Below are 23483 nucleotides of genomic sequence, written 5' to 3' on the forward strand. Positions count from 1 at the left end.
GCGCGGGTCCCCGCGCTGCCCCACGCCACGCCGCGCCGGCGCTTGGCGGCAGGATGGGCTGTATCCAAAGCATCACCTGCAAGGCGCGGATCCGGCGCGAGAACATCGTGGTGTACGATGTGTGCGCCACCATCGACCAGTGCCCCACGCGCATCGAGGAGACCTCGCCCATCGTCCTGCGCTACAAGACCCCCTACTTCAAAGCCTCGGCCCGCGTGGTCATGCCCCCCATCCCCCGCCACGAGACCTGGGTCGTGGGCTGGATCCAGGCGTGCAACCAGATGGAGTTCTTCAACACCTACAGTGACCTGGGCATGTAAGCGACCGGAGCGGGTCCTGGCCCGTCTCCGCTCTCCACCCGACCCCTCCCCAGCTCCCCACGCGCGGTCCCCATCCTCTCCCCTTTCTAAACCTTCCTCGCGCCTCCCCACCCACCTCCCTCCTCCCTGCGCTTTTGTTTCAGGGACAGGGCGGGTGTAGGGAGGCTCCTCACCGAGGCATTTTTCTTGTGGTTTGCTTCTGACTCCCCAGAAACGTGAGGAGAGCTTTGCGGGGTGGGAAGAACGCATCGACGAGGGTTGGAAATGCAGAGGTGGGGGTGACTGGCGAGTGCCCTGGGAGTTTTCGGGGTCCATGTGTTTGCGGGGCTCCCCGAGAAGAGTTTGGGGTAGAGCGTAGAAAGAGGAGTGCCGCGCGCCCTTAGGAGAAGCCCTGGCCGCCTTGGAAGAAGAGAAGGTCCAAGGCTTCAGAGGAGTTGATGGTTCTGCCGTCGTACCCCAAGCCGGGGAGCCTGGAGGCATCTCCGTCTGGACCCGCTCTCCCGACCGGCCTCTGGCCTGGCTCCATACCCTGAGGACGCGCCCAGGGGCCGTGGGGAGCTGAAAGACCTCGGTTCGTCCCACCGCAGCAGGGCCAATGGCCTTGTGTGCGCAGTCCTCCCGCGTGGGGTGGTTCTTATGCTCGAGAGCAGGATGAGTTCCTTTTATCTGTCTAAGGTCTCTACTTTTCAAAACTTTTCCTAACGGAGGCACTGGAAGGAATTGCCCGCGCCCACCGCAGATTCCTGTCAAACTGGGAGCTCTCCAACTTCTTTCAGCAGCGTAGCTCGGTGCGCGCGGGGTTTGGCTGCTGCGGTGGAGACCCAGGATCGCCAAGGCTGCTCGGCCACCAGGGGCCGACAGTCTGCCCTGGAAGTTCAGGCTATGGGCGGTCGTGTCTAAGACTTTTTATTTTAAACTAAATTTTCATAATTCCCCGCCACCTTTCAGAACTAGACTGAGTAGTTAGTAACTCCAAAGGTTAAAAAGTCTGGGGCCTGCATTCTACCTGCTGTTACAGTGTAGATCTAGAACACGCCAATTAGCCTGAAACCTGTAGGGAAACCTTTTTCTGGAGAGTTAGCCTCATTTCATTGCTTAATGTAAAACTCTAGAGCATCCACTGTTTGTCTAATACAGATATGGAGGGGGGAGTTCTCATTTTAAAAGGTCAAACCATCTTTTCAGCAGCAATTCGCAGGCTTTTTATTGCACTCTGGGAGCACGTAAGTTAACACCAGTCATAGGCGCTAAAAGGAATTTTGACAGCTCATTTTGTTTCTTTTTTTTTCTTCCTAGAATTTGCACTTTTCTCTTTGAGCATAAAAATGGTGATGGGGAGAAAGCCCGTCCCTAGTGAAGAAACACGAACGGCCCGTTCTCGGTAGTTCTGCACACTGTGTGCTTGTCTCTCTAAAAGACAGTTAGATGTGAGAAATGGGGGGGGCATAGTATTTTGAGTGAATCATGTCATTTAATAAGACGTACCCTAAAGAGGATAATTACAGCTCAACACATGTGTCTTAAACCTGTCTTTGTTTTTACTTTGCAAAACTTGTTCTTTCCAGACAAGTCAGAGAAAGCCACAGACCAGGGCAAGGGCCTCCCGAAGGTGGCAGTGGGTAACTAAGCTGGGGGACAGTAACCTCTTGCTCTGATAGCCTGAAGCCCCTGGGAAAGGAGGCCAAGCGTGCCTGAGCAGAAGCAGCCTCACTTTTCTCAAGACTGCACAGGGGCTCTCTGTGGTTTCAAATCTCTTGTAAGTCAGTAAATAAAAAACACAAATATATAAATAAGTGATTCTTTCCATAAGACATGGCATGTCTATTCAGCTTTCAGAGATATAAACGGATATGGTGGTGGAACATCCTTGAGTCTAGAGGAAGTTCTGTTCACATTGGAATCAATGTTTGTGAGCGTGAATCAGTGACAACTCATTCCCTGACCCTTCCCACTGAACTCTTGTGTTTGGGATTTGGAAAGTGGTTCTTTTTTTATTGTTTGTTAACTACTTTTGATATTTCAGGCTTCCTAGTTTTTGTATCATTGGTGCAAGGGGAACAAACATAGTCCCCGAGAAGTCATAAAACGTAGTAGTATAGATCTGTATCCAGAATCTACCTATATCTTCATGGTTGAAATAATTGCTGTGTGTTGAAGGCCACTTTGGAGCCCAGATTTTATTGAATCAATGTCCTCAAAGTGTTTATGCCCTGAAAACTTTGCCGATGTCTTCTTTTTAATGTGAGCTCATATTGCATGCATTTCTGCGGTCCATTACTTATTATGTCCATTTTACCTTGAGTGGTAAAAACACTGCAGGCTGAATCTTCACACGAAGATTGCTCTCACATGAAGCATGAGCTGGTGAAGAAGTTTGGGTCAGAAAGGCAGTTTTCCAGTATTTTCAAAAGATCTGTGCCTTAGGAAATCCACAGCTTAAAATGACAAGAGACCGCTATTAACAGTGTTAAAAGAAAACATAAACGTGTGGTATAAGTGTTAAACACTTCCAAGAAGGGTTAGGCTTCCAAAAGAACATTTGAACTAATCGATGGCCAGGAGAGCTTAGAACTTGAACTCGGGTGACATGGCACTTCCTCAAATGACTTTATAGAAGCCAGGCTGGTGAACCCTTGAGCACCTATTTGTGTGTCTTTGGGAAATACGTCCAATGCAGCATTGAAGCAACTATTGTGCATCTTTACCCTTTGGGGAGAAAAGGCAGCTGACTCTTCTCAGTAATCTCACCAATAAACCAATATTTACCAAGTGTCTCTGATGTCTATGCCACAAAGAAAGCAATGGAGTGTGTAGACCGTCTCACTGTTCCCTCACGTGCAGGAGAAAACAGTGGTCCCTGGCAGTTCTGGGGAAGTGCCTGAGAGAGGAGGGCACCAGATCGGCTTTTCTCAAAGTGAAGAGACTCGAGCTAGACTCTGAGGGATGGAGAACATCCATCCAGTGAGGCAAGGAGGGGGCACTAATTCCAGAGGAGAACGGCAGCAGGTGGATGGGGATGGGAAGAGAGAAGGTGTTTTAAGTTGCCATAAGTTGGCCGCAGTGGAGTGTTCGAGAACAGATGGGGTCTGAAAGGCAGGCTGAGAGCCAAGTGCAACAACTGAGGAAAGGGAAAGTTAAGGTCAGATCTTGGCCAGACAGAGTTTGTCTGGAGGCTCTTCTGTGCCTTCTTCCTGCCTTCTGGACATGCAGGAGCTTTCCAACAGAGGCAGACTTGTGGTGAAAGGTTTTGAATGCTGGAGCACAATGTCCAAGAGGTTTCCTGAGTGAGGGTTAAGCAGGGAATGGGCTCCCGTGCCAGGGATGAAAGCAATATGCGAAGCGTCTCACCTGCCATTTGGGAGAAACTTCAGGTCACAGCTCACTCCTCCGCTTCCGGAGACAGCTCGTACCTGTCTCTGCTACTCCTCCAGAGCCAGGGTTGCTGAGAACTTGACTCTGCCCACCCACCCACCTCCATTGCCTGTTCACTTCAGTCCAAGCTGGTTCCTATCTGTTTGGAAACCGCTCTTGCTAATGTTTGTGATTTCCCCATCGCCAAATCCAGCAGACACTTTTAAAAGACACTAACCTTTTCAGTAATATTCCGTGTGGTTTACAGCTTCCACTCATCTTGAATCATTCCCATCTTTTAGCTTCCATGCTATTTTCCCAACTGTTCTTCTCTTTCTATCTTACTGTGAAATACTGTTCATCGGAATATTTCCCTTCTCATGTTGTTCTCCCTCTGAGCAGTTTCATATATCCCAGTGGTAAGAGAGGACCTGAGGCAGGTGATAGCCAACTGTAGTCCTGGTGTGTACCTGTGCACAATTTCCACTCGGCCGTTGGAAGGGCATCTCAAGCTAAAGGTACCCACACCTGAATTCTTGATGTCCACTGTAGCTGCCACTTAGAATCTGCACCTTCACCATCCTTTCCTGTCTCAATAACACCTCCACTCCCTAAACTACTCCCTAAACATCTGCGTGACACCCAGATTCTTCCCCACGTGTTCACTCCATCATCAGACCCTACAAACCCCATCTGCAGGGTGCATCTGTAATCCAGCCACCACTTCCCATAATCACACTGCTACCACCCTGGGACATGGCACTGTCTGACACCCATGCCTGCCTGGGTTTTCTAGCTGAACTCTTCACCTCTTTGCCCTCCCTCTGGTCTGTTATCCCCTTACCCATGCAGCAGGCAGAGTGATATATTCAAAGCATGGATGCTGTCACTTTCTTGCTTAAGATATTTAGTGGTTTTCAATCACAATGGGGATAAAATTCTAAAATCTATTCCCATGCAGAATGTTTTTTTGAAGACAGGATGGTCTCACCAAGTCACTAAGCTTTTAAGTTTCCCCAGGCTGGGCTTGACCTTGCAGTCTTCCTGCCTCAGCCTCCCAGAGTGCTGGGATTTAGGCATGTGTCTTCACACCAATTTGAATTCTGTTTTTAAGCCATATCATCCTTCTCCACTTCTTTAAAGGATCCAGCTTTATTCCAGCTTAGAACTTTTCCACTTGCTGCTGCTCTGTCTGAAATGCTCTTCCTGCCCTACTCTAAGACCTGATTCAAGTCTCTTAGAGGCCACCCCAGTTTGAAGCTTAATCTCTTTCCTTAATGCTTAATGCTCTTCTCTTTCATAATGCCCTGTTCTTTTACTTGCTAGTTAATGATGTTATAGTGGTCTAGAATATGTGGATGCTGTTAGACTGTGGGTGCTGTGGAACCAGATATTCTATCCATTTCTCTACTAACAGTGCCTGGACCAGAGCAGATGTTCAGTAAGTATAATAGAGCTGAATAAATGAGCCATTTATGACTTCCTATAATCCGTGTGCTCTTCAACAAATCATCTCTTCAGAGTAGCTTTTCATATTAACCCTAAGCCCACCCACAAAGCTCTTGAGCTCTTGACACTCCAGAGGTTGCTTAGCACTAACACATACAGTTTGACGCCACTGTGGTTTTGAATCCATTTTGTTCTGAATTTCCCTGACGGGTGGTCTCCTTCTCAGTGAGCTCTTCCTCCATCTCTTTGCTGGACTCTGTATTCCAGGGCTGATATGCAGCAGACGCTGAGGCCTCACACTCGTATCCTCCATCTGCCATAGAGTAGCAGTGTCCACCCAAGGAAGCATGATGCCCGAGCTTTGTAGCACCATTCTAACTGGCATCATGAATTCTGCGAATCCCAGACTTTGCCTGGGAGAGTCATTTCCTCCTGAGCTAGTCTTACCTTCTCGTTACCGGGTACATGCTGCTGGTGGTCATAGAGCTGCCTCCTTTGGGCATTTTACTCTTCTGGATCAGATCGCCTCGGCTGTCCAGGGGATCTAGTGAGTATCTCTAGGCCACTTGTCCAATACCCATGCCCCTGTTTTCAGTATATGCTTGTCAGGAGGCTCAGGGGTTGGAAAAAGCCAGTGCTGCTCTTAACCAGAAACACTGCGGACCCTGGTCTACAGCATCAGGTGGGAAAGCAGGATCCAATTCCCCACTACACATCCTGAGTGCCCTTGAAGGATAGATGCTAACCCTTTGCCTCTAATCTCTCCCATCTCTATAAAAGAGGAGCAGCAGCCGGGGATTTAGCTCAGCGGTTCGGTGGCCTGCCTTGCAAGCACAAGGACCCAAGTTCAATCCCTGGTACCAAAAAAAACAAAACAAAAAGAGGAGCAGCAGAAGATTAACTGGTCTTCTCAGGGAAGCATTAAGCTCACTGGAGATAAAGCCCAAATCCAGAGTCTGAGGGGGGATTCAGGGACAGGGAAGGAGGCAAATGGTTAGGGAAGGGGTAGAAGGAAAGAAACAGGGAACAAACGACATGTGGCTTGTGTGGCGCGGGATGCCATTCTGCAGCTGCACTGGCGCTGAATAGATTGGGGAAAGCAGGGACACCACTGCAAGGTATCGGTGACCTCCTGCAGTATTGTAGGGGATAATGCCATGTTTGGGGCTAGGTTTGCAGGGATGTCCAGTTCCAGATTAAGACTGCCAGTTGATCGAGGAAAGGCAAAATTGAGTATGGTGTACAAGTTTCCAAAATACCCAACACCCATTTTCCTCTCGCTGTGTGTGCTCTGATCTCATCTGGCCCAACCATCCCGGGAGCCTTGTATTATTATCATCCACTCTCCCCGAGGCTCAGTGGGTCAGAGGCCTTGCCTGAGGCAGACATCCAGTAAGTGGCCACACTGGGACTGTCAGCCTTGCCTTTTGACCCTGTGTCCTGCTCTGCTCTGCACAGCCACAGTTTGACCTGTGATGGCGATGAGACAGCTCTCCGTTCATGTCAGCAGCAGAAAATCTGGCTGCATAGCCCTTGTCTGAAATGCCCAGATGAGGGAGTTTTTGTTTTGTCTTGTTATTGTTGGAGCATTTGTGTATTTGAGTGGGGTGTGGGACCCGAGTCTCAGCTTGAGATTCATTTATGTTTTGGGCTATTTGCATAGTCTTAATTTTAAAGAAAATTTTACACATTATCTTTAGTGTGCCTTCCTGCTTGTCAACTGTGTAAGGATTTCCACTTCAGATATCATGTTGGTAGAGCTTGAAAATTTTTGGATGTAGGAGCCCCTCAGATTTGGGTTTTCTTCGTCGCTTAACTTATAGTTATCACTGTTGTAACCATTGTCCTCGGCTCTTTAACTCAAAGCTTCTTCTGGAGAAGTTCATAGTTGACAGAGGCCCTACATAGGTGACTCTGTGGCTTCCTTCTTGCCAGTGCCCTCCCCTTGTCCACTCTGGTGCACTGAGGAGAAAAGCTGTCACGGTTAATGGCACCAGGATTTCTCTTGTGTTGATACTGAACAGGAAGTGGCTGTAGCTTAGAAGTAGGTTATGATGGACTTCTTGAGATAACAGAAAATTAGCAATGGCAGAGCCTTCAGGTGAACGCTCACCTAGGGCAGAGCCCAGGGGCACAGTGCCAAGGGCCCCTGGGAGGGTTGGAGCCTGTATACCTGCAGCACAGATGTCCACAGTGTGGGATGGTTGCCCGTGTGAGGAGTCTCTCGCTCTCATCACTGCAGATTCGGGTGGTGTTTGGGATAGCTCTGGAGTGGCCATGGATTTCAGTAGAAGGGGACGACTGTGCACGTGATGTGGGAGTTGTCCCCATCCAGGTTGCCCAGGGAAGCTAGGAGGTGCTGCTTGGGAAGGAGAACACATGAGCGTACATTAAAGTTCTGTGCTCCTCCCATCTGCCAGGTGCCCTGCAAATATAGCCTCGTGGAGATGTAACCATGAGGTTCAGCAGGCTCCATGCCTGGCAGCGGAGCCAGGAGTCTGTTCCTAATGGACACTCCTGCCTCCCAGGAAGGAGGCTCTGTGAACTTGCTCACAAAGTAAAGGTAATGAACTTAGCTGTACTGTTTTTCTCTAATTTGTGTATTTCCTCACTGTTTGAAATTAAGCTGAGATCATGAATCTGAACCTGTGCAAATTTCCGAGAGGGGCATTAGTGATTAGCAGTTATGAGCTGCAGCTTTGTGGAAGAGTGGGAGCAAAGGGCACTAGGAATGAAGCTCGTCTGTGCCGAGCTTATTCCCTGGGATCAGGGTGCTGGCTCCAGCTGGCTGGGCTGCAGGCTGTAACCCTGTTCCTGCTCCTCTGGGAGCCCCACTGTGGCCATGCCTCGGTCCTGAAAGGCAGCCATGGGTCCCAGTGGACAGTCACCCACTCAGGTGCTGCCTTTGGAGCTGTTTTTCTCTCCAGCTCTTTGGGTGGATGACTAAGAGGACAGGAGAGCTAGGATTTCCTTCTGGTAGTAGAAGACACCCCTGGCTTTACCATCAACTCTTTGGCTATATTCCTGGCTCCCTAGAATTCTTGTACTCTCCTTTCATCCAGGCCCTCAGACCACCGTGTTAACTGCATGGACCCTGTTCCCTCCTTGTGTTCTGGGATGCACCAGTTGGAGCTGTTCACCATGTAAGTGAAATCTTGCCTCTGGCTCTTTAGTCAGAAGACCTGGGTTTCTGTGCCAGCTCTGTGACCTTTGGCAGGTCTCATAACAACTCAGTGTCTAGTTTGCTTCTACATAAAGGGCAATAATAAGATCTGTTCTGTTTCCTACAAGATTACCTGTAACATGAAGTTGTTCTTATTATCACAGAGCTTGTTACTAGTGGGTGACTCTGGTCAGCTCCAAGGAACAGGGAGTTTATAGCTTGGCCCTTCAGCTTCCTTGGGCAGAGAAGCTTGCAGACACTGGAGAGGGTCTGTGGCACTTCCCCCACCCCCCAACAAAGCTTTGCTGGGAGCTGAAGGGGAAGAGAAAGGCTTCCTTTGCATCTGTGGAACCAGGGCTGTTCTCCCCTCGTAGGAGGGGGAAAGTGAGGGAGAGACCCCTCCCACCCAGAACTCACCTGTCCAGCTTTCCTAGAGGCAGCACACAGGACCCTGGCTGCTCCTAATCCCTGGGCATGAGGCCTGCAATTTAGCCACATCCTCCCTCGGTGACAATATCAGTCGGGACTTTGAAGGAGCTGCATTGTACCCAAGGCAAGGACTTGGGACAAGGCCATACTAGAGCTTGTAAGCCACAGTATTCGTGTTTAGGCAAGTTGTGGAGGTTTTTGATCAAGGGGACAGATGAGAGCAACACCTGAAATCATTCGTGTCCAAAACTATTTTTAAAGTATCTGATGCTTTCTAAGTCCCTTTCACAATTTTATCTCTTTGTAAGAGGACCTCATATAATTAACCCCACGATTACCATGAAACACGTTTAGGACAACAGTTGTTCTCCATTTTAGATAAGCAAGCCAAGGCCCAAAGAGATCAAGTAACATGCTCAAGGTCATGCTGGCAAACATGGGTAGAATCGGGCTGGTGCCTGGGCCTCCTACTTCCTGCTCCAGTGCCCTCCTGTGCCAAGCTCATGGTCAGCCAAGCAGGGATGGGTGTTGGGAGTGCAGAGCTCTGTTCATGAGCCCTCTGGATCAGCCAGCAGGTAGGCACCTTTAGGGACATCGTTTATGGCCTTTGAAGACAACAGAGGGAAGACAGGACCATCTGAATGTGTTTAAACCAAAAGGAAATTTTCAGACTGTCAAATTAAGACAAAATAAATAAGGCCATGTGCCATCTGATGGCCCATCAGCAGGGCCACTGTGTCAGGCCCGTCTTGGAAGCCTCTGCTGGCCGTGCTCCTGGGACCTGACCTTTCCCAGCTGGCTCATGTGCCCATGTCAAGCTGAGGCCCTCGGAATCTGTCAGAGGCCCGGCTAATGGGAAGCAGTAAATCGACTTCCTCAGTCAGCAGTCTCCGCAGCATCCTGAAGCGGCAGACAGGCCAGCGCTGCCAGTATGGGTGGTGGCAAGGACAGGCTGAGAGCTGCCAGCAACAGGCAAATTAGAGGTTGCTTTGCCCTGCTTTTGTGGGGAGGAAGAGGTCAGGCACTGGGATGTGTGGGGAGGGAGAGGCTGGCAGGGTCTTGGACACGCAGGACCTTTCTTGTCCTGAGAGGCATATCTTTGAGCCATCGTTCCAAAACAGCAGTCTCCACACCTGAGGTGGGGTAGTCCCTTCAGGAACGGGTTTTTTTTTTAGATGTCTCAACTGTGGTGATAGTTGTCAAATGGCTCTAAGCTCGAACTACCAGAACAGTGAAAAAAAAACTCTCCTCAGTGTTCATAACTTTGCTCATAGTGGTACTGAAAATCTGACTGGAGAAAGCCCATGAGTCACATACGTGTGGCATCTCACCGCGGACACAGCAGAGTGAAGCTCCAGTCTCAGTGCTGCTGTCGCCCAGACAACACTCAGTGCCTCTGTGAGTGCATTAGATCAGTCATCGTTGTGCTGCTTCATTTTTTGCGCTTTATTTGCATGAAATATAATGATGGCTCTAAAGAAAGTTAGTGATTCCAGCGGTAAAGCTAAAAGGAAAACTGTGTGAACCGTGGTAGACTTAAAGAAATCATTGTAAACTTGGTTAAATGTCTTGGAAAAATGAGCTTATAAGTGTAATTTTGGGGGGTGTCTCAGAACTCAGTATTTGGTTTTCCATTATTTCTTACGGGAAAAATGCGCTCAGTTCTTGAACTCTTCAATATTTGACCATAAACTTGGAACGAATTAAGTTCACCAACTGAGGTATCACTGTTACCTGAAAATCTGTTCTGAATTTCCATGAGTCATTGTCACTTTTTTTTTGGTGAGGGTAAAATATTTGTGCCACAAACAAAACCCCAGTTCCTCCTGAAGAGATTTTCTTGGCCTTCATATATAAGGAGCTTGTCTTCTGGTAGCCACCTGTACCCTCTGGGTGATGGGTGGGCATTGTCTGCTGATGTTGCCCCATGGAATCATAAGCAACTTAATGTTAATAATAATAAAACTATCTGTTGAGCACTTAATTGGTGCCACATGGCCCCTGTCTATAGCCCATGAAGTAGGTACCACCATTATTTCCTCATATTAGAGATAATGCAGCTGAGGCCAGAAGAGGTTGGGTCGCATGCCCAGCCTAACCTAGCTAATTAGTGACAGAGCCGGATTTAGAAACCAGATCAAACTAATTCCACTGACTCCTTATGATGTTGTACTACCTCATACAGGTTAAACAAGTGAATGTGCCAGTGGGTGAATGGCTAGGGAGACTACCTGGTGTTTGCTTTTGTCCTTGCCCAGGAGATCTGGGGAACAAAGGGTTTAAATTAAATTGGAAATAACCAGTCTCCTCGCCTCCCAGCTGCTGCCTCGCTCCCTCAGCTGGTCAGGATCTGATACTGAGACCAGGGTCTTAGAATCATACCCAAGGGACCATCTAAGTGCCATTGCAGCAACACGCCCCCCACCCCAGTGACTACTGCCAGCTCACAGCAGGGTTTTAAAGTAGAGAAGGAGCTCAGACAATGCAAGTGGCGGGTCTCAACATCATCCTGGACTCACTGGGTGTTACGTGTTTAGGAAATCCTCTGGCCCAGCTGCCTACTCTGCATATGAATGAGAGAGCCAGGACTCAGCCCTGAGTCCGTGTGCGGCCTCTAGGCCCGTGTTCTTCAACTCGGCTCACTCTGTGGGGCAGGCCCGAAGGAGCCCATCTGAGCAGCAGCCAGTGGTCACCATCTCCTGTTTTCCATCACTGTCCCCATCTTGTTTGCTGAGAGCCCAGGTCTGCAGGCAGAGATGGACACCTGCCTGTGAGGAGGGTGCAGTGTGGAGTACAGGCAGAGCCCATCCCTCGGCTAAAGGAGCTCGGAGAGCAGCCTGTTTCCAGCGTCCCGACACTGTGATGAGCAGGCCAGGAAGGAGAGGGTCTCCCCAGAGACACCCATCACAGATGGCAGGAAATGGGAGGGCTTGGCAGCCAGGGAGGAGGGATGCATGGAGAAATGGATGCAGCTGGGATGGCCCACCACCCAGTCTCCTGTTCCCCACCCCTTCTACCCTCCCTCCCAGCCCAGGTACCCACGGCAGGCACGGGTCTCTTGGCCCACTGCCCACACACAGGCGTGGTATCCTCCTGGCCCCTGGCAGCTCCGGAGGAAACAAGATCCAAGTGGTGTCACAGATGACAGATTGTGAGGGTGACAGGGGCCCTCCCCTGACAGCACGGCTCAGCTGGGAGGCCCCAGAGAGTGGAACAGATGGGGGAAGTCTGAGAGGGATATCCTAGCCGCCTGAGGACTCTGTCTTCTTTGTTACAGATTTTAGTTGACTTTCCCTTTTTTTCTTTCTTTGTTTTTTGTTAAGGAGGCAGTTTAGCATCAGGCTGGTCTAATTGTGCTGTGTCTGCTTACTCTAAAGGAAAAGCAGAAGAGAACAGGTCCAGCCACCCACATTTTGCCTTGGCCTCACCGAGATTCGAGGCTGGTACAGAGGGAGGACTACAGAGAGTGCAGTATCTCCGAGCAGCCTGCCACTGCTCCTGGCTGTCCAACCGTAACGCCACTGTCTTTGTGTTACTCGAGGCTGCCTCGCGTGAAGATGACTGGAAATCCAGGGTGATGTCCACCTTCTCCTTACGTGGCCCCATTCCAGCCTTGATGCTTTCCATCAAGAAACTTGCCCAAATTTCTGCCATCTCTGGAGGCATCTTGAGAGTTCCTGGCCACCTTGGGGCCCTCACTCTCATGCCACCTGCTTGGCTTGGCCTTGTCAATCCTGTCAGTCTCAGGGCTCTTGATGCCTGTCTGTTCAGCAGTCAGTGCCCATTTCTCTAGTGTTGTCAGTCTCCTGTCTGCCTTTGTGAGCAGAATCTACTGCTGGTCCAGTCTCTCTGTCCATCCCAATAGTTACCTGCCTGGTTTTGGAATCTCTGCTTTTCTCAGGCCAGTCTTCCTTTCAGACTGCTGAGCTTTAGCCAGACCCCTGTTATCATGGATCCTCCAACTTGTGATTGGTTCCCTATCCAGGGTGCACCCAAGTTGGAGAAACAAATACAGAAGGAGTCACAGCTGGAAGACAGTGCCGACCTCCATCCTAGGAGCAGAATCACCCACCCATTTCCTGGGAGCCACAGCCATTCTGGCTTCCGTGGCCCCTCCAAATCTGGCCTGGCTGCTTCCCACAAGTGGGTTTTCAAAAGCAGATTCCCTCATGGGTGATCTTTAGAGAAAATTGCTCGTGAGTTAAAGGGACAACTAAATTGTAGTTCTAGCTGTCTGACAAGGAAGCCCAAACACAGTTCAAACCAGATCATTGAAGACTTTCCCGAGCAGGTGGAATCTTGAATTCGGGGAGGGCACCGGGAAAGGGAAGATTGATTCAACAAGCACTGAAGGCCATTTTATTCAAAGTGAGCCTATAAGGAAAAGTGAGTGCAAAAGAAGTTGAAGAACATGATTTACTGCCCTTATCTTCTTGGTGCCATTGGAAAGGCCTGGATGTCAAGAGCAGATCCTGAGATAGGAAAGAGGATAATTAATGGGCTGCAGACTGAGCCAAGGGAAGCCACAGTCAGCCCGCCTGACAAAGCCACGCAAACTCCTGACCTTTTGTCCTGTCTTGCCAGGTGTGAAACTGGGAGGCCCAAGCAGAGTGAGTGGCTGCTCTCATCAGTATTCCCGGTACCCAGGAACCGCTGCCTGCCATAGCCTAGTCTGCTGCAAAGCTCCCTGGGAGACTGCAGTCTTGGGGTGAGGGAACGGCTTCAGTTCTTAATGGAGTTCCTGAGAGGGAAGGTGGGGGGGAGCCAGGAGACTGGAGTGGGCTTCTGCACCCTGGGTGGGCCTCCCTCACTGGCCAGTGCCTGAGCTTCTGGGCCCCTTAGACTTCTCTGAGAGAGGCTATGCTTTGAGAATCAGAATCCCAAGAGAATGTGGACTCCCTGAGTATTTGTGGGCCTGCTCCATCACAGTAGAAAGGACGTTCAGAGACAGAACTGTTGCATAAGTAGACCGAATGCCAGACCCGAAGGAAAGTTGACTGAGAAGGGCCACAACTTGGGATTTGGAGGTAAAGGGCCCTTGTTTCCCACAGGAACTATGGAGCTCTCAAGGATGAATGGAAGAGGAGAGGTAGCATTTGTCTGCATCATAAAGCTTCTGTGGAAAGCCTTCCAGGTGACTTTCAACGTTAGGACTTGTGCATAGTTACTTTTTTTCTGAAGCAGCAAATTCTCTGTAGCGAGGTCACTGAACAGTGAATGGGCTGGCACTGAGGCAGAATCACTTGGAAGCAGCCGATCTCTGGGGATTATGAGCGCCCAGAACTCAGAATGGTTTCTTCTCCACTTACTCTGCATCTTCTGTTAGTGACTTTTGACTCTAGAGAGAGGACTTATAGGCCAGCTGCCCACACAACTTCCTCCTGGAAGGACCTTCCACAGGTGCACAGGCTCCCACTAGAGCAAGGGTGATCCGGGCTTCCTTCTGAGAGGGAAATCCCTGTTAGGTTACCTTCAGCAGCTAGTGCTTCTTGAAGCATGATCATCAGAATTAGGGTTTAGCATTGCACCCTGTAACTATCACTTTGCACAAAAAAGGAAATCATCTTGGAATTTTTCTCACATCATCCTCACAAATCAAGGATATTGAAAAATATTCTGTTAGAAACACCGGTGGTTAAACTGAAGCAGAATAACCAGAGAGAAAGAAATAGGTGCGACGATTGGGCTGTCTTCAAGAGCTGGGAGTATCCAGAATTCAAAAGCAAGACCAACTTACAGAGTAACGTTGAACACCTGGCCTGGTACAATTCTACATACGGTTGTTTCCAGGCTCAAAATCTGCTGCTTCTCTGATACCATCCTGCATGACCCAGCACAGAGCTGAGATAAATCTCCCTGGCCTGCAGCTCCCTGGTGAAAATTAACTTCCATATTAGATCACAATCTCAGTTCTGGGCCATATCATCCAACAGCTACACAGTTATGATTTGCTTTTATGTATGCTTTAAAGGCATCTGTATTTCTTTCTTACGTGCATAGGATCAAGCTTGTTAATGGTGTTTGCAAATTGTTCTATATTTTTTATAATTTTTATCTGCTTGATCTGTCACTTACTGAGCAGGTCTGTTGAAATCTCGCTCTACATTAGTGTGTTTATAATTTTTCTCACAGTTCTTTTAGTGTTTGCTTTATGCATTTTGAAGCTGAGTCTGCTTAGCCTCTTGAGTTTTCAGTTTGCTCTTCATTTTTGATTCCCAGGGATTCATTTTGCACACTAAAAATGTACATTCAAAAATAAATTTGTTAGTAGGGATTCTTCCAAGTTATTTTGTTTATTAGGGCTTGCTTACTAGATTTGTCTGTCCCTCAGTTATTATAAAGTAAGCTTTTAGTGGCCACTCTTTCTGACTTGAGAGAATGTCTTTCAAAGAAAGTTGCCTGTCCAGGCAAAGCTCTTTGATTAAAAAAAGAAGAAGAACTGAGGTTTCTTTGCACTCTGCTGTTAGGGATTAAGAGAAGGGCCGAGGCACTGTGAGGGGTTTAGGTCCAAGGCCAAGGACAGGCAGTCCAGGAAGTGACCCACTGTGTGTGTGGCATAGCCAGAATACTGCTGTTCTCTCTGAGGTGTCCTGCGGGATTCTGCTGAGCGACTGGGCCTTTGTGGTCTACCTGTACACCCTCCAGGGTTCTTGACTTCTCCCCAGCAAGCCAGAAGGCTCTTCCCGGAGGAAGCTGCATTCCTAAGATGCCTCAAGGCCCTCCTGAAGCATGGCCATCTGCAGTGCCCGCCCCAGCATCAGAGAATCACAGTCGCTGGCTCCGAGTTTTCCTGCACCTGCTTCTTTCCCCCCAGGGCTTCCCCCCAGGGCTCCTTTTGCCACCTGCATTTGGCTTCTGGCCGGCAGTAGCTTCTCTTCCAGATGGCTTTGAGAAAGACCAGCAGGAGTGGCGAGGTGTCTGGTGGAATCAGGAGGTGAAGTGTCTGGCGTTTAGAGGGTACTACAGGGACCCCCCAAGAAGGCGCAATGCGTTGTGTCCCATGGGCTGTCTCTAGAGGTGGGGGTGGAGCATGGGGATTCCCTCTGTTGAGCTGTTCTGGGGTGCAGTGGTCAGGTCACATGAACCTAGAATCTGCGCACATGGCTCAGCTAGAATTGCGACACTGATAGAATCACTTCCATGTGTGTTACTTCTAGGCCCCTCACACCCACCCTTAGAGATGACATTACTGTTCTCTGTCGAACAAGTGGGAAAACCAAGGCTGGTTCGGCAGGTTTGCACAACTAGGAAGTAGCCACCCTTCCATGTAATTTCAGATTCATTGCTCCCTTGAAGAAGCTGACAGGTGCTGGAAAAAGGGGGAATGTTTGAACCTCAGAAACTGAGGAGGGCTTGGCAATCCCAGCCCAACTCCTTTATTTATTACAGGTGAGAACCCATGTAAAGACATGTAAATGGGATCGCCTGAGTTCCTCTGAAAGGCTAAGAGATCTTCAGAGGGTGGAGCTTATTTTAAAATGCCCTGTTTTTAAGTAACATTTTATTCAGCAAATTTAATTTTTATGAGTGCATTTCTGTGAGAAACTCATTGGGTAGTGGAATACAGTCACAGGGAAGACAGTTCCCAGCCTAATCCTTCATTTCCATTTACAGCGGGCCCCTGGCTTACAAACTTGACCAATTCCCAGCGGCTGGTTGTAACTCAAGTTGGTTGTAAGTCAGTACAGCTGAGATCTGGGTGTTTACCTGTGTATATGTTACTGATAACAAGAGGCAGATGTATCTTCCATTAACCTAATCAACCCAAGTTGTTTGTATGTCAGGCTAGTTGTAACTTGAGGGTCCATTGTAGCTCCCATTAGGAATCAGAATTGCACCCCACCCACCTTCCTGACTGTTGGGTAAATTCTTTCCTAATGCAGGTAGCCATCACCTAAGAGGCACAAGATAAATAAGAGATGTATGACCACTTAAAGTTTATTAAACTTTGTGTTCCATTTCATTCATTATGAAACTAAGACTGTTGGGGAAAAAACTGTGTAACTTATAGCGCTAGCATCAGATCTTAACACCAGGTTAAAAGATTCCCAAATCTGTGCTTCTGACATGCATGTACACAGATACGGCATCATGCATACAGATACCTCATCTGAAAGAGAAAAAAGTGTCTTAGATCCTAAGCAGGGATTGAGAAAGCTGTCAACAGGAAATGATTGGAACTTCTCAAAGAAAGCTGTTGTAGACATTTAACCAAACTGCAGCTGTATGATAGATACTTTGAGATTTTTATCTGTAAGCCCAAAACTCTAAAATGCATTATCAGAGAATTGAATTCTTTGATTTACCAGCCCTTGGGGCCCCTCACAGCCGGCTCCCTTGGAATTCCACTGCTTCCCGGGTATAACTCACAGCTAGAGAACCATTGTTATCATTCAACTTAGAAGGTAGTTCAACAGAGGGGCCCTACCATGGTGGAAAAGAGCATGAGGTTCAGAAGCAACGAGCCACCCACCAAGAATTTATTGCCCTTGACTTCTCCTTCATGGGAGACAACATAAAAAAAAAGCGGACTCAGGAACCTTAGTACATGGGTTCAGATCTTGTTCCCACCGCTTAATAGCTGAGTGACTTCAGGCAGATTAACCTCTCTACCCCTGCTCACCCACCTATAGGAAAGGTCCTACTTGTCCTACTTATTAAAGTTTGTAAGAAGATTAAATGAGTCAACAATTAGAAAGTGCTTAAAATAGCCTGGAGCACTGCAGGCACAATATTTATGTTAAATTCTTTAAAACTGGATGAACAAATAACAGAATGGACAAATACTTACCAAATATCTGGAATGTGCCAGGAACTGTGCTAGAAAATTAATCATAGTATGAAAAAAAGCGTGATTGTGTTAAGCCCCTTGAGACACCAGAATCTCCAGTGGGGTGTTTGGTAAGCACTCAGGTGCTCAGTACTGGACAAGTCCACCATGGGCTTCCTGATCAGGGAGGCAAGGAAACCCTGTGGACCATTAAGACCTTGACAGTACCCTAACTTGCCTCTTCATCCAAGCTGCTCCAGGTAGAATCGTGCCAGTTACTGGAAGCGACCTTAGTGGCTCACACTTGTTCATCCTCCAGCCTCTGTTCCCGGAGAAGGCCTGGCCTGAGCTGTCTGCAGTCAAGAGTGGGCCTCACTGTGCCTCTGGGGACAGATCCCCGTGTATGGCATCGAGCCTGCTTTTCATCTCTGAAACCATAGCACGTTAGATCTAAGTATTGGCCACACCCACCACCGGTCTTGTCCAGATTCTTCTTCCCTGTGTCCATTAATGCTCTGCCCAGCTGAGCTTTGTTCCCTGGGCATCTCTTCTAGGCTGCGTTTCTTTCTATTGCCTCCTCCTAGACCTGGTCTCTCCTGAACTCCAACCAGACAAGAGCCAAAGCCAGGATCCAAATCCCTGAGGTTAGGGTCTGAGCTTACCATTTTAGGACCCTGATGGGTGTGTGTGTGTGTGTGTGTGTGTCTGTGTGTGCATGCACATGCGTGCCTGTGTGCACATACACCCACTGGGTGAAACAGAATTCTAGGGTTAGACCTGTAAGAAGAGACAGCAGGTCATTATCACAAAGTGGTAACTGAGCCCAAGCACTGGATCCTGAGATTGTGACAGGACATAAAGCTGTCAAAATAAATAAGCCCAGGGTAATTCCTACCAGCCAGAACGAAGGAGACACTAATGCTCGGGTTGGGATTACTGGGACTTGAAACCAGGAAGCACTGAGCTGCAACCCCAGCCCTTGTTTTGAATTTTTTATTTTGAGACAAGTTCTTGATAAATTGCTGAGTCCAGGCTGGGCTTGAACTTGTAATCTTCCAGCTTCAGCTTCCTAAGTAGCTGGGATTATAGGCACATGCCACTGTGCCCAGCTCAGTTTCTACCTTTGTTGACAGGTTCACTATGCTGTCTCCTAGGATGCATTATCCTTGTGTCCACTTTACCATCCTACTGGCCTTCCGGGTTCAGAATTTGGGCATCAGCTGAATGTGCATCCCTGACCCACTGTACCCTCAACCTTCATCCTCCCTCTTCTGGGTCATCTGGGTCCCTTTATGGGTAGCCCCAGGCCCCCCACATAATTTCCTATCTTTGCTGGGCATGGTTGAGCTCTGACTTTGGATTGCTTACAGCTCAGGTACAGGTTACAGAATTTCCTGCTTTCACTGGTAACCAGAAACAGCTTTCCATCCTTTCTCAGTCTCCAAAGGACTACATCATCCTAAGCAGCCCATGAGCAGCTCTGTAGTAATTATTTTAATGTGTTTTAAGCCTCATCTTTATACCAACCTCTGTTTTAGCACTGGGAACAATAAAAATCAATAAGTAATTCAGAGGTAGAATAAAATGATTCAGTATCCTAAATAAACATAATACTTATGGTCCCAGGTGCCGTAAAACCCTGAATTATCAATGGCGTTTGATCCTTGGACCATTCAAAAAGACTGCCAAAAATGATGGTGTCCGTACACTGGGACATATGTCCATTGCACTAAAGCCCTAAAGATGCCCTCTGAACAGTCCCCAGGAAGATTCTGCAACGTCCAATGCACAGGCTGGGGGACCCTAGCAAAGTGCTTTCATTCATAACATTTCCTTTCCTTCCCAAAGTAGCTATGAGATAGTGGCAGAGGAAGTGTCATCTCTTTCCTGGACATGAAGGAATCAAGGCTCTGAGAAGTAATGTGACTTGTCTAGAGCCAGAAGGAACAGACAAAAGATTCAAAAAGTCTCTTCTGACATACTCTGTATTGTTTGTGCACTCTCCCCACTCCTAGCCTTCGGATTCTAAATTTGACCACCAGCTTAGTATGCACCCAATCAAGGAAAAGTCGCCTTTCATTTTGGAAACTTGCATGGATGGACTCCATTTGGTGCCAAAAATGTGTCTGGCTTGAGCCTTTCCTTGATCATGTGCAGATCCAAGACTGGATGTTTTGCTGACTCTCTCTATGATAATGCATTGTGGTGTTAGAGTCATAAAGCAGCTAGAAGGGAATTGCGAAAACATCTGACTCATCCCTTCTCCTCCTCCTCCCAACCCAGACACAGGCAAGTGTTCTGTGCCCTGCAGACCCTTCCTGGCTCCTGTTGCCCACAAGAGGCCTTCTTTCCTGTGGAAACTGCAGGCAAAGCACCGGTCCTTGACAAACGTCTGCAGGCCGCTGTGGGAGGCAGGATGCCAGACACATGCTGGCAAGGCTGGGCTGGGGCACAGGAGTGAGACCAGGGAAGGCATCTTGTCTGGGCACCCCGTCTAGGAGGAACCTCTGGCTTGCAAAGATGCACTTGATTAAAGCAGCTTTAATGGCAGAGATGCTGCCCCCTGCAGCTCTGGCCTCCTGAGTCTCTCTGTGCCCCAGGGACCTTCTTGGTGGCACACCCTTCACCATGAGAGTGAACTCAACTCAATTTGAGGCCATCTCCTGACCCCCCCCACACCTGTCTTCATGACTTAGTTTGCGGCTCAAGGAAAGAATGTGTACTTTAAAATGAGAAGTCAAGTCTAATAAATGGTGAGTTCTCCCAAGCCTCCTTCCGTCTCGGAAAGAAAATAAAACTTCATTTCATGGACAGAGGGCAAGCGCAAGGGGTTCCCTCTTTAAGGAAAGGTCAGTGTGTGCATAGAGGAGCATCTGGGAGCGGGGCCATGACGAGGAACAGAGCGGAGTTTTCTCCCAGGAAGAAAAAGAGGTCTCACCTCCCCTGAGGGCTCTGCACCTTTGACGTGTCCCACCCCAGCCCACTGTAGCTGAAGATTTTGCCCTGAAGAAAGTTAGTTTACACCTCGTTGCTGAAGAAAATAGCTGAGGTTTGAGAGATGAACAGCCACCCACTCTGCCTGTCAGGAGCCAGTGCACTGTACCTAGCGATGAATGGGGAGCTCTCTCTGCTCCCCTCTCCGCCCACCCCATTACTCTCTGATTCCTTCTGCTCCATCATGAGGGCAGCCCCACTCCTCCTCCCGTCCCTGCCTGCCACCATTGGAGGGAGACAGATCAGAATGGCTCATCCTTTAAACAATGTTTCATGTTCCTGTGCTTCCCTTGCACAGAAGCAGTTTAAGGGCTCCTGTAGTTCTTAGTTTAAATCTGTCTCTTTCATTTCCTACAAATTCATTGCCATCTGTTGACTTCATCCCTGTGACAGCCACGTCATGATCATTCATAAGGAGGCTCGGACGCATTCCTACCCCTGCCTCCCTCACAGCTCTTTCCCATCCAAATGCCTGAGTGTGGATCTGTGAACATGCACACATGCACACATGCACACACGCACACACACACACACACACACACACACACACACACACACACGACAGACTCAAGCAAGTTTGAGTTTTAAGGTTTGGTTCCTAAGTGATTGAAAGTGGGCATACACCAGGCCTTCATCCCTTTCTTGGGGGCCTTTTGCCAGCAGTTGACTTCTCTCATTAGCTGCTCCTTAATAAAACCACCCTCCTTTTCTCATATTTATCAGAGTGAGTTAGCAGGTTGTGCCTCAGCTGTCTTCAGCCCCGAAGGACACCCCTTTCCCCCTTGTTCTGCAGCCCCTGACCCACACACTGTGACTCAGAGGGTTTGGGCAAGAACAAGATGATACGAGGTGAGGTGTCACACGCCCGTCATCCCATCACTCTGGGAGACTGAGGCAGGAGAATCGCAGATGTAAGTCCAGCTTGAGCAACTTAGCAACTGAGTGAAACCCTAATAGAAAAGGGTGTGGGTATGTAACTTAGTGTGAAGGCTACAGGTTCAAAGCTCAGTATTGCAAAAAAAGAAAACTACCAAGATGCGCTGGGCTGGGCATAGGGCTTGGCGTGTGGATAAAGGATTGATGGAGTTTTCATACATGCTGGTCCTGTTTAACCGCTTGGTCTTCCTCAGATCTGTCCTCTCCATCCACACCCTTAGTGTGAGCCTCACCAGCATTACTGCCAGAGCTCTTAGACCTCCCTGCCACCCAGCTCTAGTCCCTCCCCTCTACTGCCAGCCAAGTGAGCATCTTGGTATATAAATCTGATCATTACTTACACACACACACACACACACACACGTGCACACACGCACACGCCCCATTGAAAACCTCCTAAGCTTCCCTGTTCCCTTTAAGATAAAATTCAAACCCTTTAGCAGGTCAGGCCAGGCCTCTGGTGACCTGACCTCCTCTGGTAAGGGAACCAGGGGCCTCTGTAACCTTCCTTGTCTTCCTGCCCCTCCCTGGCACCTGGCCCTGAGCCACACAGTATGACAGGCAGTTCCTAGCCATGCTGCTTCTAGGCTTTTGCTAGGTTCCCCAGCTGGGATCACCCTCGCTTCCGCTAGAAGATACCTGTGCAACTCCGGGAAGCTTCCTGGTATCTCCTTCCAGTCTGCCGTAGGTGCCCCTCACTTCCACTGAGCCAACAGCTGACGCTTCTGTGTTCTGCTGAACTCTTAGGTACTTTCTTCACAACAACCCCATTTTAGGTACAATTATCACTGTGGCTCCTCATAGGTGAGGGGACTGAGATACAGAGAGTGTTTTGCCCAAGATCTCACACTTTTGAAAAGCCGGGGCTTGAACCCAAACACTGTTCCCAGCTTCTGCACCTGTAACTGCAGCCTCCTTAGTCTCTTCTGCTGTCAACAAAACCCCACTGTTCTCCGTCTGAGCTCCTGACCTGAGAAACCATGTGCTGTTCCTGTTCAGAGCCTGGAGCTTTCCCGCTGCTGGCGTGGGGCAGTAGCACAGTTCTGAGAGAAACCCTTCAAGCTCCCTCTCGTCCTAGGCTGGTGGTGCTCAGTAAAATTTAAGATTGACCCACTGTTTGCAGCCAGTTGCCCACGCATCGTCCCGTAAGTAGTGGACCTTGAGTGTGTGCTACAGCTGTGGAGTCAGGGGCCTATTGGAAGACCAGGCCCCACTTCGGGGAACTTACTGTTTGATTGAAGAGATAAAATACTCCACACACACCTAAAGTAAGACAGTGATTCTTCAAATCATAACCAAAACCAGTTTCTTTATTTTCCGGACAACCCTCATGTATAAATAGTCTCCCTCTTCTGGCTGGACACAAAACCCCTGGAAGGGAGGACCAGGCACCCACCCATCATGCCCGGCACTGTAAGTGCTGGTGCTGGCACAGCACTGAGCCTCCCTGTGGGCTGATGCTTCTGCTGCTGCCCCATGTGCGCCTCCATGGTGCAGCCTTCCCAGACCTGGGTGGCAGAGACCACCCAAAAGACATGGACGTCTGGGAAAATCCAGGTGGGAAATAGATTTCTACAGACAGAGTCCCAAGCTGCAGTAGACCTGAGTTCAGGACACCAGAACCTCCTTGGACTGTAGTTTTAACCCCTGCCCTCACAGTTGTTTTCCATTGCAGTGTCCCCTTATGACCCCCCTGGGTATCCACCTCCACGAGGCAGCCGACGTCTTCCATGCAGACGTGCCCCAGGTCAGAGCAGGGCAGGTGTAGTCTGCCTGATGTCGACAGCTCTGCCCTGCCCCTGTGTGTGCAGGCTGCAGTGCAAGCTGTCAGGAACTGTGGAGCCGAGATGACCAGATGGCTGCTTCTTGTCACTTACCCTCTGCCCTGTCCCACCTGCGTGTGCTCCTCCATCCCTCCAAGCCGGAACACACTTCCCTCCTGTAAAATGGGGATAAACGTGCCAGCCTCGCAGAGGGTTTATGAAGATCCAGTATTTATCCCTTTAACAAGTACTTGTTGTAGGTACAGCTCCCAGCACGGGAAAAATTCAATTATAGTAGCCTTAAGAAA

General features: G+C 49.0%; 1 protein-coding gene and 1 long non-coding RNA gene across 3 annotated transcripts in view; both read left to right on the forward strand.

Moving 5' to 3' along the window:
* The first annotated feature begins 6 nt into the window (after positions 1 to 6).
* Fam78b (family with sequence similarity 78 member B) overlaps positions 7 to 23483 on the forward strand; it is a 94749-nt gene continuing 71272 nt past the window's right edge. For both annotated transcript variants that reach the window (XM_010633932.1, XM_010633931.1), the window contains exon 1: positions 7 to 316. In XM_010633932.1, the coding sequence (XP_010632234.1) occupies positions 54 to 316 (263 nt within the window). In that variant the 5' untranslated portion in view covers positions 7 to 53. The remainder of the gene's footprint in view (positions 317 to 23483) is intronic.
* On the forward strand, positions 11866 to 14639 carry LOC117286850. The gene is made up of 3 exons (XR_004517981.1): positions 11866 to 12286; positions 13297 to 13420; positions 13764 to 14639. It is a non-coding gene; the product is annotated as an uncharacterized LOC117286850 (long non-coding RNA).

This window comes from Fukomys damarensis, unplaced genomic scaffold (assembly GCF_012274545.1).
Source record: "Fukomys damarensis isolate Sample0158 unplaced genomic scaffold, DMR_v1.0_HiC HiC_scaffold_19, whole genome shotgun sequence".
Classification (NCBI taxonomy): domain Eukaryota; kingdom Metazoa; phylum Chordata; class Mammalia; order Rodentia; family Bathyergidae; genus Fukomys; species Fukomys damarensis.